The sequence below is a fragment of the Schistocerca gregaria genome, chromosome 2 (genome assembly GCF_023897955.1).
Source record: "Schistocerca gregaria isolate iqSchGreg1 chromosome 2, iqSchGreg1.2, whole genome shotgun sequence".
NCBI lineage: Eukaryota > Metazoa > Arthropoda > Insecta > Orthoptera > Acrididae > Schistocerca > Schistocerca gregaria.
In genome coordinates this window covers 319,941,272-319,955,387 of record NC_064921.1, presented here as the reverse complement: position 1 = coordinate 319,955,387, position 14,116 = coordinate 319,941,272, and the positions used below count along the sequence as shown (strand labels likewise).

Below are 14,116 nucleotides of genomic sequence, written 5' to 3'. Positions count from 1 at the left end.
TCTCTGCAAGGGGACTCATTGGGCCCTTCCGCTTTGAAGGTACTGTTACTGGAGGAACGTACCCAAAAATGCTTGCTGACTCCATACTCGCTGCCATTCATGCATTATACAGTAATGATGAGTTTCATTTCCAACAATATGGCACCCCGCCGCACTATCATAGGGACGTACGAGCATACCTGGATCACAATGTGCCAGGCCAGTGGATAGGACATGGGACCAATTGAGTTTCCTGCACGCTCTCCAGACCTCACACCGCTGGATTTCTTCTTATGGGGCACAGTAAAAGATGAGGTGTACAAACCTAAACCACATAAATTGGACACACTTTGGAATGAGATTCAGGCGGTGTGCGCAGAAATCTCATTGGACACTTTGGTACGATGTACGGAATCAGTGGAGACTCGTACTCAGAAATGTATTGATGCTGAAGGCCACCAGTTTGAACATTAATCACATTTGCAAAGTACATTTATTTTTCCAACTGGACTTTAAGCTATCCATTTCCAGAAATTTAACATTGAATAACGGGAAATAAATTTTCTATGACGCTTCAAAGTGTGTATACATTTTTTTGACACACCCTGTATATCTGTTCTATCATCTGTAACAATTTAATTGTAATGATATTTCAGGAACAAATATAACCATACTTACTGCTGATATGACCATATTTCGAGACAATGCACCGCTCCATTCAGCCTGTTGGGTGCCAGGAACCGTCCTGTTGCCACCAAAAATTATTTCTTCATTCTTGACGACTCTTGCTGTGAGTTCTACTGTTGATGGCTCCAAATTAAGACCCCAGTCTTCCAACAAAGACTTTGCTCGATCATTTGCTACAGAAAATATTTATTCCACTTTAAAATACATACTTTCCAAAGTCATGTTATGATTATAACCATCACTTTGCTGTGTTAACCGTTCTTAATATGGGAGGAAAAACTGAGAAGCGATCAGATCCACAATTGGTTCCCCACATGGCTCTACAGTCTTTAACTACCACTTTGGATCTTTGCTTAATAATGTTGTCATCAATTAACGATTTCTGCTGTAATGAGGGTCTTCCTTGCATATATCTGTGATTATATTTATATGAAAAATGAGTGTTCAAAATTCTCAAAGTTATACTGCTTACAGAATTCTCAGAGATTTTCTCGAGAACTACTAACAGCACTTTCTTTGATCTTCCTACCACTGCATTTACCTGTGAGCCCACTTTTGCATTAAAATCTCCTGCTGTTATTACTGCTTGGTGGCTTTTAACTTGGTTGAGTAGGTGGCGTAATTTCTGGTAGAAATGATCTTTGGTTTGCTGTGACATATCATCATTCAGTGCATATACTCCTATTATAACCAGAACGAGATTTTCACTCTGCAGCAGACTGTGTGCTGATATGAAACTTCCTGGCAGATTAAAACTGTGTGCCGGACCAAGACTCGAACTCGAGACCTTTGCCTTTTGTGGGCAAGTGCTATACCATCTGAGCTACTCAAGCATGAATCGCGCCCCTTCCTCACAGCTTTACTTCTGCCAGTACCTCATCTCCTACTTTCAAAACTTTACAGAAGCTTTCCATTCTGGAAACATCCTCCAGGCTGTGGCTAAGCCATGTCTCCACAATATTCTATCTTTCAGGAGTGCTAGTTCTGCAAGTTTCACAGGAGAGCTTCTGTAAAGTTTGGAAGGTAGGAGACGAGGTACTGGCAGAAGTAAAGCTGTGAGGACGGGGCGCGAGTCGTGCTTTGGTAGCTCAGGTGGTAGAGCACTTGCCCGCAAAAGGCAAAGGTCTCAAGTTTGAGTCTTGGTCTAGCACACAGTTTTAATCTGCCAGGAAGTTTCATAACCTATTATAACTGTTTCGGTTCCATAAAATTTAATGGTGGCAGTGACAATTCTTTTAAACAAAAAAAGTGTAGTCCTGGTTGTAAGTGCTCAGAGTTTTGTTAATTAGAATGGAAACCCCTACTTTTCCCCATTTATGTATATCAACTCTGGACTGAAAGTTAATAAAATACCAAATTTTTAATTTCCTTGTCCCTTTTTTAATTTTGGACAAAACAATTATGTCCATATTCACTCGATACAGTTCATTCTCTATTTCAGTATATTTATTTGTCATGCTCTGAACTTTCCATGTACTCTCAGTGTCTGTTTCCTTGCCAACAGGTGTCACAATGTTTTTCCATCCACGTTCCGAGGCTTCACTTTAGATTCTCAAGCCTTGGAGACTTTTTACGGATAATGGGGTGCTGGCCCTTTGACTAAACACCAACTTGGAGAACCAGGATTTGACATCAGGGTTTACTCCCCTAGAAGGGTTGGCTTCCCTATGCCTAAAGAGACCTCCCTTCCCTATGAGGAAGTTGTGGAGGAATAGGAATTACTATTAACAATGTACATGATTAATGGGAAATCTCATATAATGATGTGAAACAAATACTAACAAAGAGATAGAGGTGCTGGCCAGTATTTAGCTCAGCTCAGTACAGCCGATAGATACACAAAAAACAACCAAAAATTTACATTCCTAGCTTTCAGAATAAATGTTCCTTCATCAGGGAGGAGAGAGGGGAAAGAAAGGGAAGAAGGGAAGTGGATTTAGTTACTCACAATCCAGGTTATGAAGCAACAGGGAAAGGAAAACAGGGAGGGTAACAAGGATGAAGGCATGGTTGGCAGAGGGAAGCCAAAGATATTCTACTGTAAGTACTGTGCCAGCTTCAAACCAAAGAGGATGCATACAGAAGTAAAGAGGTACATAGTATAAAGATAAATACAACTATGTAGGATACTATATACCTCTTTACTTCTGTATGCATCCTCTTTGGTTTGAAGCTGGCACAGTACTTACAGTAGAATATCTTTGGCTTCCCTCTGCCAACCATGCCTCCATCCTTGCTACCCTCCCAGTTTTCCTTTCCCTGTTGCTTCATAACCTGGGTTGTGAGTAACTAAATCCACTTTCCCTTCTTCCCTCTCTTTCCCCTCTCTCCTCCCTGATGAAGGAACATTTATTCCAAAAGCTAGGAACATAAATTTTTGGTTGTTTTTTGTGTATCTATCGGCTGTACTGAGCTAAGTACTGGCCAGCCCCCTATCTCTTTGTTAGTATTTATTAACAATGTACATCTGTTTTCTTTAAGCTTTGCTAGCACAAAATGAATTCGATTTTGATTTCATGATAGGGCGTTTATATCCAGAATATGATAAATCGGGACAGCAAATGAATATGATAAAAACTGAGTGCCTTGTGGAGGACAGTGACACTAAATTTGATGTCCACATCATCAATGAGGGAGCAGTTATGAAACAGAAAAATTTAAACATCTAGGGGTAATTAATGACAAAAATGGACTAGGTACTACAGAAATAAAATTCAGAATACAACATAGCAGAAACGTATTAGAGTGTATGAATTCTGTTTAGCGGGACAAGAACATCTCTAATAACAATAAGAAAAGTGCGAGTAGACTAATGGTTGAATCTGTTCTATATTGCGAGTCAGAACGATAGATTTTAAATGCTGACCTGAAAAGCAGAATAATAGCTGTGGAAATGGAATATTTAGAATAATGGCTGTGGAAATTGATTATTTACAGAGAGGTGCAAAAATATCAAGAATCAAGAAAAGTAAAAGCTCAAATGAAAGAGAATGTCAAGTGCTAAGACACCTGTCCAAAATGCCACATCATCAACGGTCAAAGAAAATTTCTGAATGGAAACTACCTGGCAGATGTAAAGGTGGGGGACCATGATGTTCTTGGAATAACCACATCAAGAGAACAATGGAGCATTGTGGGATACACAAGGAGGCGGCACTGAGTAGAGATGCTAGGCAGAAGATACTCCTGTGTGGAGTTGCTAGTCTCCCGTTGGGTGCCTCGCCAAGTGGCAGATAGAGGAATGATAACAATAATAATAACAATATGGGAATAAACAGACTTCAGCACTGATTTGATGGCTTTCATTGAGTGAGAGAGAGAGAGAGAGAGAGAGAGAGAGAGAGAGAGAGAGAGAGAGAGAGAGAGTCCTATGTCCAACAACAGGTCATAAGGGAGGGGGGGGGGGGGGGGCAAAGTAGTTTGTAAGATGCACAGAAATGTTATGCAATGCAGAGACTACTTGATCAATGAAGATATGAATTGGAACAATGGTACAAGAAGCAGAAATACATACTTTTTTTGGGAGCCATTGGGTACTGTGTCCAAGAAATATATTAAGGCAGGGGAAGACTTTGCGGATAGGATTAGGAAGTTGAGTGTTCACATCTACAAGGTATCACACAACGACTAGGTGAACAAAGTGGTGCTGCAGGAGAACAAGCAGCAAGCACTTTATGCTTTACTCAGGGGTTTGGTACCAGAGATGTCTACGACAGTACATATGGGAGATGAGTTTAGGTTGGTGCTAGAGTATAAGGAAACTGACATATAAACAGGGATGGGGGATCGAAGATGTCTATTTCCTTTGAACATGAAGTGCTGTGATTGTGAATGAACGCAACAAATACAGAGGCAGTGCTACCATGGAGAAGAGATGCAGTTAATAGGCAAACAATTTAATGGGAATGTTAGTAGGAGTGGTGTAGATCACCGACATTAGAGTAGGTCCAGGGGGAAGGAAAGGTCTCACTAACCTCAGGAGGGAACACCAGGGGTACTAACAGAAGTTCCCAGTAAAAATAAGTTTCTGTAGGAATGAATGCAGAGATGGAATTTATCATAATAGGTGTGATAAATGATAGGAAATACAAAGTTTTGTTGGACAAAGGGTGCCTGCATCAGTGGCCTCAAGAGAATTTGAAGGACGCAGGCACTGGAACCCACCATGTTATAATTTGTGTGGGATAGAGTATAGTGATGTACAAATATTGGGGTCAGTAGCCATGAGATTTTTGTTTGAGGCAACCAGGTTTAAGCAGTGTGTAAACGTGATGTCTCGTGTATGTGTGGGGCAACAGTACAATCCTAGTATTGGGTTTCCTGCATCAACATCACACCATTATTTACCTTCGATCACATGTAGTAGAACTTAGTGAGAAAACATCCCAATTAGGGGAAACTGTTGTCAATGTCGATCAGCCACGCGGAATTTATAAAGTACAAACAAATCCAGTTAAACTTTGAGCAATGATATTAAGGCTTAATTTGCCTGATTGTGTGGCAGGAGGCACCAGAAAGTCGTTATGAATGAATGTTAAGCCTCAAAATTTCACCAGTTGGCATGTTATTTGTAATAGCAACTGCTCAAGGGAAGCAAAATATTGAATGTGGTGAGTTGTATGTTGAAAAACAGTCTCGTACGTGTGCATGAAAGAGACAGAGGCAAAGTAGAGCCCGTCAATGTGAGTAATTTTGGCGCCAAAGAATTTAAGTTGTCAAACGTAACATTAATTACTCCACTAGAGTTTCCAGATGAAGAGGATTTCCAATCAGGGTGTGTTGGCTATGATGGGACACAAGATGCTGCTATGACTGCATTTCATGAGAAACTGAAGCACTTAAAAGTGACAGAAAGGACACAGATGGAGAAACTGCTGCTGGAACTCTAGGATTTGTTTCTCCTGTAAAGGCCATTGCCTGCTACACCAGTAATACAACACAAGATTCTGACAGGAAACAAAGCATTGATTTAAAAACTGGAGGCTGTACAGAATTCCACGACTGCTGCAAACCAGTTTCAGAGGAATTTATAAAATCAACAATTTGTCTGTGTGTGTGTGTGTGTGTGTGTGTGTGTGTGTGTGTGTGTGTGTGTGTGTGTGTGTGTGTGTGTGTTGAGGGGGAGGGGGGCACTTGGTCAGGAATTGTGATTGTACTGAAAGAGACTGGACAGCTGAAAGAAATGTCGGTTTTGTTGCGATTACCGCTATTTGAATAGCAAGACTACAAAAAATGCCTACCCAATTCCAAACATCACAGGAACTAAAACAAGCAGAAAGTTGTATATGTTCAGTAAACTAGATAAAAAAGTCAGTAACGCCATACTTCCAGCTGAGGGCAGGAGTGTGTAGAGGAACTATGCCTCAAGTTTAAAAGAATAGCTGACCATGCACTGGAGAGATTTGTACCCAGTGGAACAGTTCATAATGGGAGGGACCCTCCGTGGTATAAAGTCACTGTAAAGAAATTACTAAGGAAACAGATATCACTGCATAATAGGTGTAAAACATGGCCCATGGCTATAGACAGAGGGACGTTGAATGAAACATGTTTGGCTGTTAAGAGAGCAATGTGTGAAGTCTTTGATGACTACCTTAGCAAAATTCTATCAAATGACCTTTCGCAAAGCCAAAAGAAATTCTGGCCATATGTAAAGGCTGTTAGTGGCACCAAAGTTAGTGTCGGCACGAAAGTTAGTGTCCAGTCCCTAGTGAATGAGACAAGAACTGAAATTGAGGGTAGCAGAGCAAAAGTTGAAATGCTTAATTACATCTTCCAATGTTCCTTTACAAAGAAAAATCCAAGAGAATTGCCCTAATTTAATCCCTGTACAAATGAAAAGTGAAATGACTGTTAGTGTCAGCTATGTTAAGAAACAGCTGAAATTGTTGAACTAAACAAAGGTCCATGGCCTGATGGTATCCCTATCAGAGTCTATAGAAGATTCACAGCTGAGTTTGCCCCTGTGTCAACTATATTCCAGTGGAAATTTGTTCGAGGGATTTACAACAGAAACATCTATCATGTGAAACCCAACTCGCACTTTTCTCATGTGACATACTGAAAGCTTTGGATCAAGACAGCTGATGCAGTATTTTTTGATTTCCAAGAAGTATGACTCAGTACCACACCCACACTTATTGTCAAAAGTACAATCATATGGCATACCAAGTGAAATCTGTGACTGCAGGTAGGGAGGACACAGGATGTTAGGATGGACAGTCATCGACAGGTGTAGAAGCAGGTAGGGAGGACACAGGATGTTAGGATGGACAGTCATCGACAGGTGTAGAAGTAACTTCAGGAGTGCCTAGGGAAGTGTGTTGTGATGCTTCAGTTGCCAGACTGTAGTCACTGTGTGTGTGTGTGTGTGTGTGTGTGTGTGTGTGTGTGTGTGTGTTTTCAACAAAGACCTTGTTGGAGAAAGCTTATTTTGTGACAGTCTTTTTGTTGTGCCTATCAGCAGCTCAGTGTCCCTGCTATAAGGTTAGTAGCAATTATCCTTTTCATAATATTGGTATATGGTATTAACATTGCTTTGGATAAAGTTGTATGTTCATGTTAGGGCAGTTTTTATTGTAAGTTACTGAGACGTGCTCTCTGGAGACAGCAGCCTACTGGTGGGGAGGGGAGGTTATACTGGTCCCTGTCCCCAGGTTCTCATATGGCATTCCACGCAGATTGTGAATTCTGACAGTGGCATGCTAAACAACACATGGATGCTCTGAAAACTATGGAAGTTGTGGATTATGCAAGGGCCTCAGCTAGCATTCTACAGGATCTGGAAGAATACAAGTTCAAATGTAAGTACTGGATGCAAGACTAATGTTGGTGACATCATTGCAGTCCCTGAGGAATAATATCTGGGACCAAAGAGTGGGGATAACGAGTCTGCAGAAAGCCAACCACCAAGTGCTACTTGGGCAGTTAAGTCCTGTCTCATTGGCACCTGGACAGTATTTGAAAGGATTGACGAAGGTAAAAGGAGAATTTCCACTGGAATTACAGCTTATGGGTTAACCAAGCAGCCAGAACTTGCCATTCTACTACTGCGGCACAACAATGGGTGTAATGATGGATAGCACACAACTGTATGTATCGGTGGAAATAGTGGTGGCAGGCAAATGTTAGGTAGTAATTCTACGAATTAAGTGTAAAAGGGATCACAATAGAGTTTTGAGCTCTGTAAAGACCTGAGGAACCCGGTCGTCTCTGTAGGAGAAGTCAGTGTAGTACCACGACCCAGTATTTCTTCACAAAATTATTAGTCTTCAACAGAAGTTAGGAGAAGTAGCATGGAAGTGCCATATTGCATTGTGTTAATTGCCAAAGGTCAGTAGCCACTCGTGCAATGACATGCGGGTCACAAAGGCAGACATGCCAGTGATTCACGCAGCAGAGACAGCTGAGGTCAGTGGAAAACAGCGCCGCACAGCAGTCACCGTGTAGCAGGTGGAGAGGTGTCACACTATGGCGAGTCTCTTGTGATGGCAACTGAATAGGTGCCAGGGTTTAGTGAAACAAATGAACACCAGACACATGCAGATAAGTCTGGATTTTAAGGCAAGGATCACTTATCACTGAAATCCAGCAGTACCAAAGTGATGCCAGAGCAATGCTGGACAGTGAGATGACTGGGCTCCACCATCGGCAGAACTGAGTTTGAGACCGGGCTGCACTTGCTGTCTACAGTAAGTCTTTCGTGGGACTCAGTGACATCACCCTGCCAATCTGCTGTCTGTGCCTGCTGCCACTGACACTGTGCCCCTAGCGGGACTTGGCACCAGTGCCAGCCGCCGGCCGACTTCAGTCCATGGGCAGCTAGTTGTACCTTGCACACAGCTGTCTTGGTGTTCAGTTGTGGTAACATGAACGGGGCGAGGGGCTGCTGGGCCTACACAACGCCACGGGAAGTAGTAATGAAAGCCTCCAATAAGGAGCCAAGGGACCGTCTTTGGGTATGGTGGCATCACAGCACAACAAGATGAGCTGCTGAGGTCTATGCTCATGGCCAAGAGACTGCCAGCCTCAGCAGCAAGAGAGACTTGCTCAGCGGTGACGCCAGGAGGAAACTCCCAACCATACAACAGTCGCAGCCAGGGTCAGCAAGCAGAGGCATGCCTGCCTCGCTACGTCATGTAACAACATCAATAAGGTTCTTTGTAGCTCTCAAGTATTTGCACTGGCCCCACAAACTGTCACCACCACTCATTCATTCCCAGCATGCTAAAAGAGATAGAACACAAAATCAGACAGGGCGAGGCTGGAGAATGGAATTGGTACTGTCATTCTTATAGGAAATACTTAAGGGTTCACATTAATAAATTCACAGCCATAGAAAACCTGAATGTGGGTAGTCAAATAAAGCAGATACCGATTCGTTCCAAATAAGTGTCAAATGCCTAAATCGTTGTGCCATCTCACTTGGTAGAAACCTTTGGTTAATCCTGTTTCTATATCTAAATCTACTTCTTCATAGAGACTCTGAAAGCCACCGTACAGTGAGTGGTGGAGGGTACCCTGAACCACTACTAATTTCTTTTCCTGTTCCACTCACAAATAGAGCGAGGGACAAAACGACTATCTATATGCCACCATATGAGCCATAATTTCTCAAATCTTATCTTTGTGGTCCTTACATGCAATATATGTTGGTGGCAGTAGAATCGTTCAGCAGTCAGCTTCAAATGCTGGTTCTCTAAATTTTCTCAATAGTGTTTCTCAAAAAGAGCATTGCCTTCCCTCCCGGGAGCCCCATTTAAGGTCCTGAAGCATCCTCATAACACATTTTGTTCAAACCTACTGGTAACAAATCTAGCAGCCCAATTCTGAATTGTTTCGATGTCTTCGATGCCTGGTATGGATCCTGAACACTCAAGCAGTACTCAAGAATAGGTCGCACCAGCACCCTATATGTGGTATCCTTTATAGGTGAACCAATCTTTCCCAGAATTTCCCAATGAACTGAAGACAACCATTCGTCTTCCCTATCACTGATCTGACATTCTCATTTCATTTCATATCACTTTGCAGTGTTACACCCAGATATTTAAAGAACTTGAGTGTGCCAAGCAGGACATTAGTAATACTGTAACCGAGCATTAAAGGTTTGTTCTTCCTACTCATCCATATTAACTTACATTTTTCCACATTAAGAGATATCGGTCATTCAGAACAACCAGAAACTCTGTCCAAGTCATCTTGTATCTTCCTACAGCCACTCAACTTTGACACCTTACCGTACAACACAGCATCATTAGCAAACAGCACACAGAGAACAACAGTGGTCCTATCACACCAGCAGCTATTAAATATGGAGGCAACTACACTGGATGGAATGTAATACAACTTATTTAATTTTGATTATTGGTTTGTCATATTATGACCATGAATCATGAGAATCGATTATGTAAATACCTTAGCTAACCAAAAATGGGACAGATGTGGTCACCAAGCAAACTGCTTTCCTACATGGTAATTTCTGAGTTCCCAATGACAACTCTCTTCAAGCAGCATTTAAAAAAGCTGATAAAATTCAGTATTTTCATTGACTGCTTAATCATCTAATTTTAATAAAATCAAACCTACGCAATTTATTTTACAGTAAAGAATTGTTACAGATTGCCTGTGCCACCAACAGTGAACCAAACTAATGTAAAGAAAGACAAACAGTACCAAATTTTTCAGATAACAATGTATGAGCTGCATGCTTCCATTCCACGTCAAACAATAGCTGTATGACATCTATAAAGATTGCCCAATACCATATTAATTATGTTCATTTATATATTGCTGCACTACTATTTAAATGAAAATTATGAATTGTTTTTATATTTCTAATACTCACACATAACTCTGTCGATGAAAAGTTTCAGCGACGCCTGCCTTTGATTTGGGGTTACACGTGTGTATGTTGCAATATCTTTCATCACTTTAAAATCATTTCTCATTTCGTCAGTAAGTCCAGTCATGAAGCACAACTCGGGTATGAGACATATAAGCTGTTCAGTTTTCTACAAAAAACAAAGACAAACAAACTTTAGTGTCACTTTAGAATTTCTGGTACAATAGAACAATCCACTAAAATTAGTTCTGCACAAAAAGGTAATGACAATGTAAGATCTTTTTAAATTTATACAGCAAATCAAATTTAAACCTTCAGCAAATAATGTACTTGAATTTAAGAGAAACACTGAAGTTAATTTCTTCCGACCATGCGCGTGCATTTTTTTTTTAAAAAAAAAGACTTGCTTTGGTTCAACATGAACAATCCTCAGGAACAAAATAACTTCCTCTAGAGATGCAGATGTAAACCTTGCTGTAGTTTGACAAGTAAGTGTTGTTAACAAATACAACCTGCTTTGAGGAGGATTCATGGTGATCCAAAACAGGTTATTTATTTTAAAAAATAAATGCAATCAAGATAGACAATAAATCTCTCCAACACTTAATTCCCACAGCAGGTGGGCCTTGTTCAGCCTACAAGTGGAAGAGTTGTGTAAATACATACACAGGAGAACATTAAGCCATAGCACTAAGTTCTGCAAATTTTATTTGTTGACAGACTAGTGTTTAATCAATGATTTTGTATACCTGGGTGTTATAAGAATACTTCTTTTCTTTTATCAAAGTTCCTTATCTGAGAATTAATTTGTGCACAAGCCAAGGTCTAAACTCACTTGGAGATGCAACATAAGTTGCATCTTATACTTTTTACGTAGTATAAAAAAGTGCAGCAGTTATTAATAAAAGATTGAAGTTCTTAACTATATTTAAGAAAGAATTCCTTCTTTCAAGGACAACCGATTGATGTTCAGGGGATGGGGGCTGGTCTGAGGAGAAGGAAGACAGAAAAATACAATTCGTGAGTGACTTGTCTTCCTAGAATCAATGAACCAGCCTTTCTCTGGTATCTCTCATTTGTCAATTCCCACATTTTCTAAATTAACAATGCTGATATACACACATGCATTATAATAAATTATGAATTTGTTGTAGAAACCATTCTGTGCTTGTTTATTAAGACACTGAGAAACTACATTTCTTGGATTCTAAATGAAAGGGAGCAAACTGCGAGGTCACCTGTCCCTTGTTCCCAGTGGGACAATTACTCAAGGGAAAGAAGAAAACAAAGAAGACATACAGCACAATAACAGGAGAAAGGAAGAACCAGAAGGACAACAAACACTACAATGGACAAAACAGGACAAGAAACTCATAGAGAGACGCAAGAAACAGGGAAAAGAGATTAAAAACAAGCAAGCAGATTACGATGGTTGGCTGACCAAGAGAAGCCAGCCATGCTGTAACACATTAAAACCTCCACCCTAAAAGTCCTACGGTGGAGGATACAGAGGGACAAAGGACATGCGCTAAAACTCAGATCAAATGATAAAACCCACCATCATGAATAAAACGTAAAACTAAAGCTACTGTTGAGGCACTGTTGCCGAACACTGATAGTAGGGTGCTGTGAAAGTTAAAAAGCCTGCCACATAGCAGCTAAAAGTGGGCAGTCCAGCAAGAGGTGGATGACTTGTCACTTGGAGCCACAGCGACACTGAGGTGGGTCTTCACGATGGAGGAGGTAACCACGTGTGAGCCACATATGGCCAATGCAGAGCTGACATAGGACAACTGATTCCCTGTGAGAAGCCCGCAGGAAAGACTTCCACACAGTCACAGTCTCCTTAATGACACACAGTTTTCTGTGCATACTTTTATGCCACTCCATCTCCCAAAGCAGAAAAACCTTGCGGCATAAGACAGAATGCAAGTCACTTTCAGAGATGCCCATCTCCAGGAGCTGTTTCCACGTAGCCTGTTTGGCCAGTCTGTTAGCAAGTTCGTTGCCTTTGATTCCGATGTGTCCTGGGGTACACACAAACACCACTGGGTCACTGGACTGTTCCAGGGCAGAGATGGACCCCTGGATGTTCGCTACCAGTGGATGGCGAGGGTAGCACTGGTCGACATCTTATAAGCTGCTCAAGGAGTCAGAACAGAGGAGAAACGACTCACCAGAACAGGAACGAATGTACTGAAATGCATGAGATAAAGCCACAAGCTCTGCAGTGAATACACTGCAGCCAGCGGGCAAGGAATGCTGTTACATATGGTCTTTGTGGACATGGGTGAAGCCAACATTACCATCAGCCATCGGTGTAAACAGCTTCAGAGCCGCAGAAAGCGTCAAGAATCGAGAGGAAGTGACAGTGGAGAGCGGCAGGGTTAACAGAGTCTTTAGGGCCATGCAAAAGGTCTAGATGAAACTTTGGCTGAGGTGTACAACATGGAGATGTACATGCATAGAACTCGAGTAGAGGTGTTAAAGAGAAGGACTCTAGTTTAGAGTGAAGGAATCGCACATGAACTGCAATTGAGAGCCCTGAACTGGGCCGCCGATACAGGGGATGAACTGCTGCAGGAGGGGAAGGAAACAGTAATTTGAATGCTCTCAGGACTACGAATGTGTGCAATATAACTGGCGAGCAGTTGTGCACGTCGGATCCGCAATCGAGAGACTCTGGCCTCCACCAGGACACTAGTCACCAGACTCGTTCTAAAAGCTCCCGTCAGTAGGCGAACGATACAGTGGTGCACTGGCACAAGTAAACGCAACACTGAGGGTGCCCCCGAACCGTAAACCAGGCTCCCAAGTCAATGCGGCATTGAACAAAGGCTCTGTAGAGCTGCAGCAGCGTAGGGCAATCTCCACCCCAGTTAGTGTTGTCAGGCAGCGGAGGGCACTGAGGTGCTGCCAGCACTTCTGCTTAAGCTGACGAAGATGAGGTAGCCAAGTAAACAGGGCATCAAAAACCAAACCTAAGAATTGATATGTCTCCACTACAGTGAGTGATTCGTCATTAAGATAAAGTTCTGGTTCCGGATGAACGGTACAATGCCGACAGAAGTGTACGACACACGACTTTGCGACTGAAAACTGTAAGCGGTGGACTACAGCCCTTGACTGCGCTTTGTGAATGGCTCCCTGTAGGCGATGCTCAGCAACACCTGTACTGGAGGAGCTATACAAAACGCAAAAGTCATTCGCATACAGAGAAGGGGAGACCGACATGCCTACAGATGCTGCTAGGCCACTAATGATCACTGAAAATAGACACACACTCACTCAATACGGCGCCCTGGGGAACGCCATTCTCCTGAATATGGGGGGAACTATGGAAGGCAACAACTTGGAAACGGAAACTACGGAGCGACAAGACATTTTGGATAACAATCGGGAGCAGGCCACGGAGACCCCACTCATACAATGTGGCAAGGATATGACGTCACCAGGTCTTGTTCTATGCTTTACGCAAGTCAAGAGAGACGGCAACCTGGTCTTGGCATCTGGAAAAGGCTGTTCGGATGGCAGACTGGAGGGACACAAGATTATCAGTGGTAGAGCGACCCTGGCAGAAGCCGCCCTGACATGGAGCCAGTAGAC

At 42.1% G+C, this 14,116-nt stretch overlaps 1 protein-coding gene across 2 annotated transcripts in view; it reads right to left on the bottom strand.

The window, feature by feature from the left end:
• LOC126336956 (piwi-like protein Ago3) overlaps window positions 1-14,116 on the bottom strand; it is a 221,814-nt gene that overhangs the window by 74,544 nt on the left and 133,154 nt on the right. For both annotated transcript variants that reach the window (XM_050001156.1, XM_050001157.1), the window contains 2 exons: window positions 10,514-10,679; window positions 658-839 (listed from right to left, as the gene is read on the bottom strand). In XM_050001156.1, the coding sequence (XP_049857113.1) occupies window positions 658-839; window positions 10,514-10,679 (348 nt within the window). The remainder of the gene's footprint in view (window positions 1-657; window positions 840-10,513; window positions 10,680-14,116) is intronic.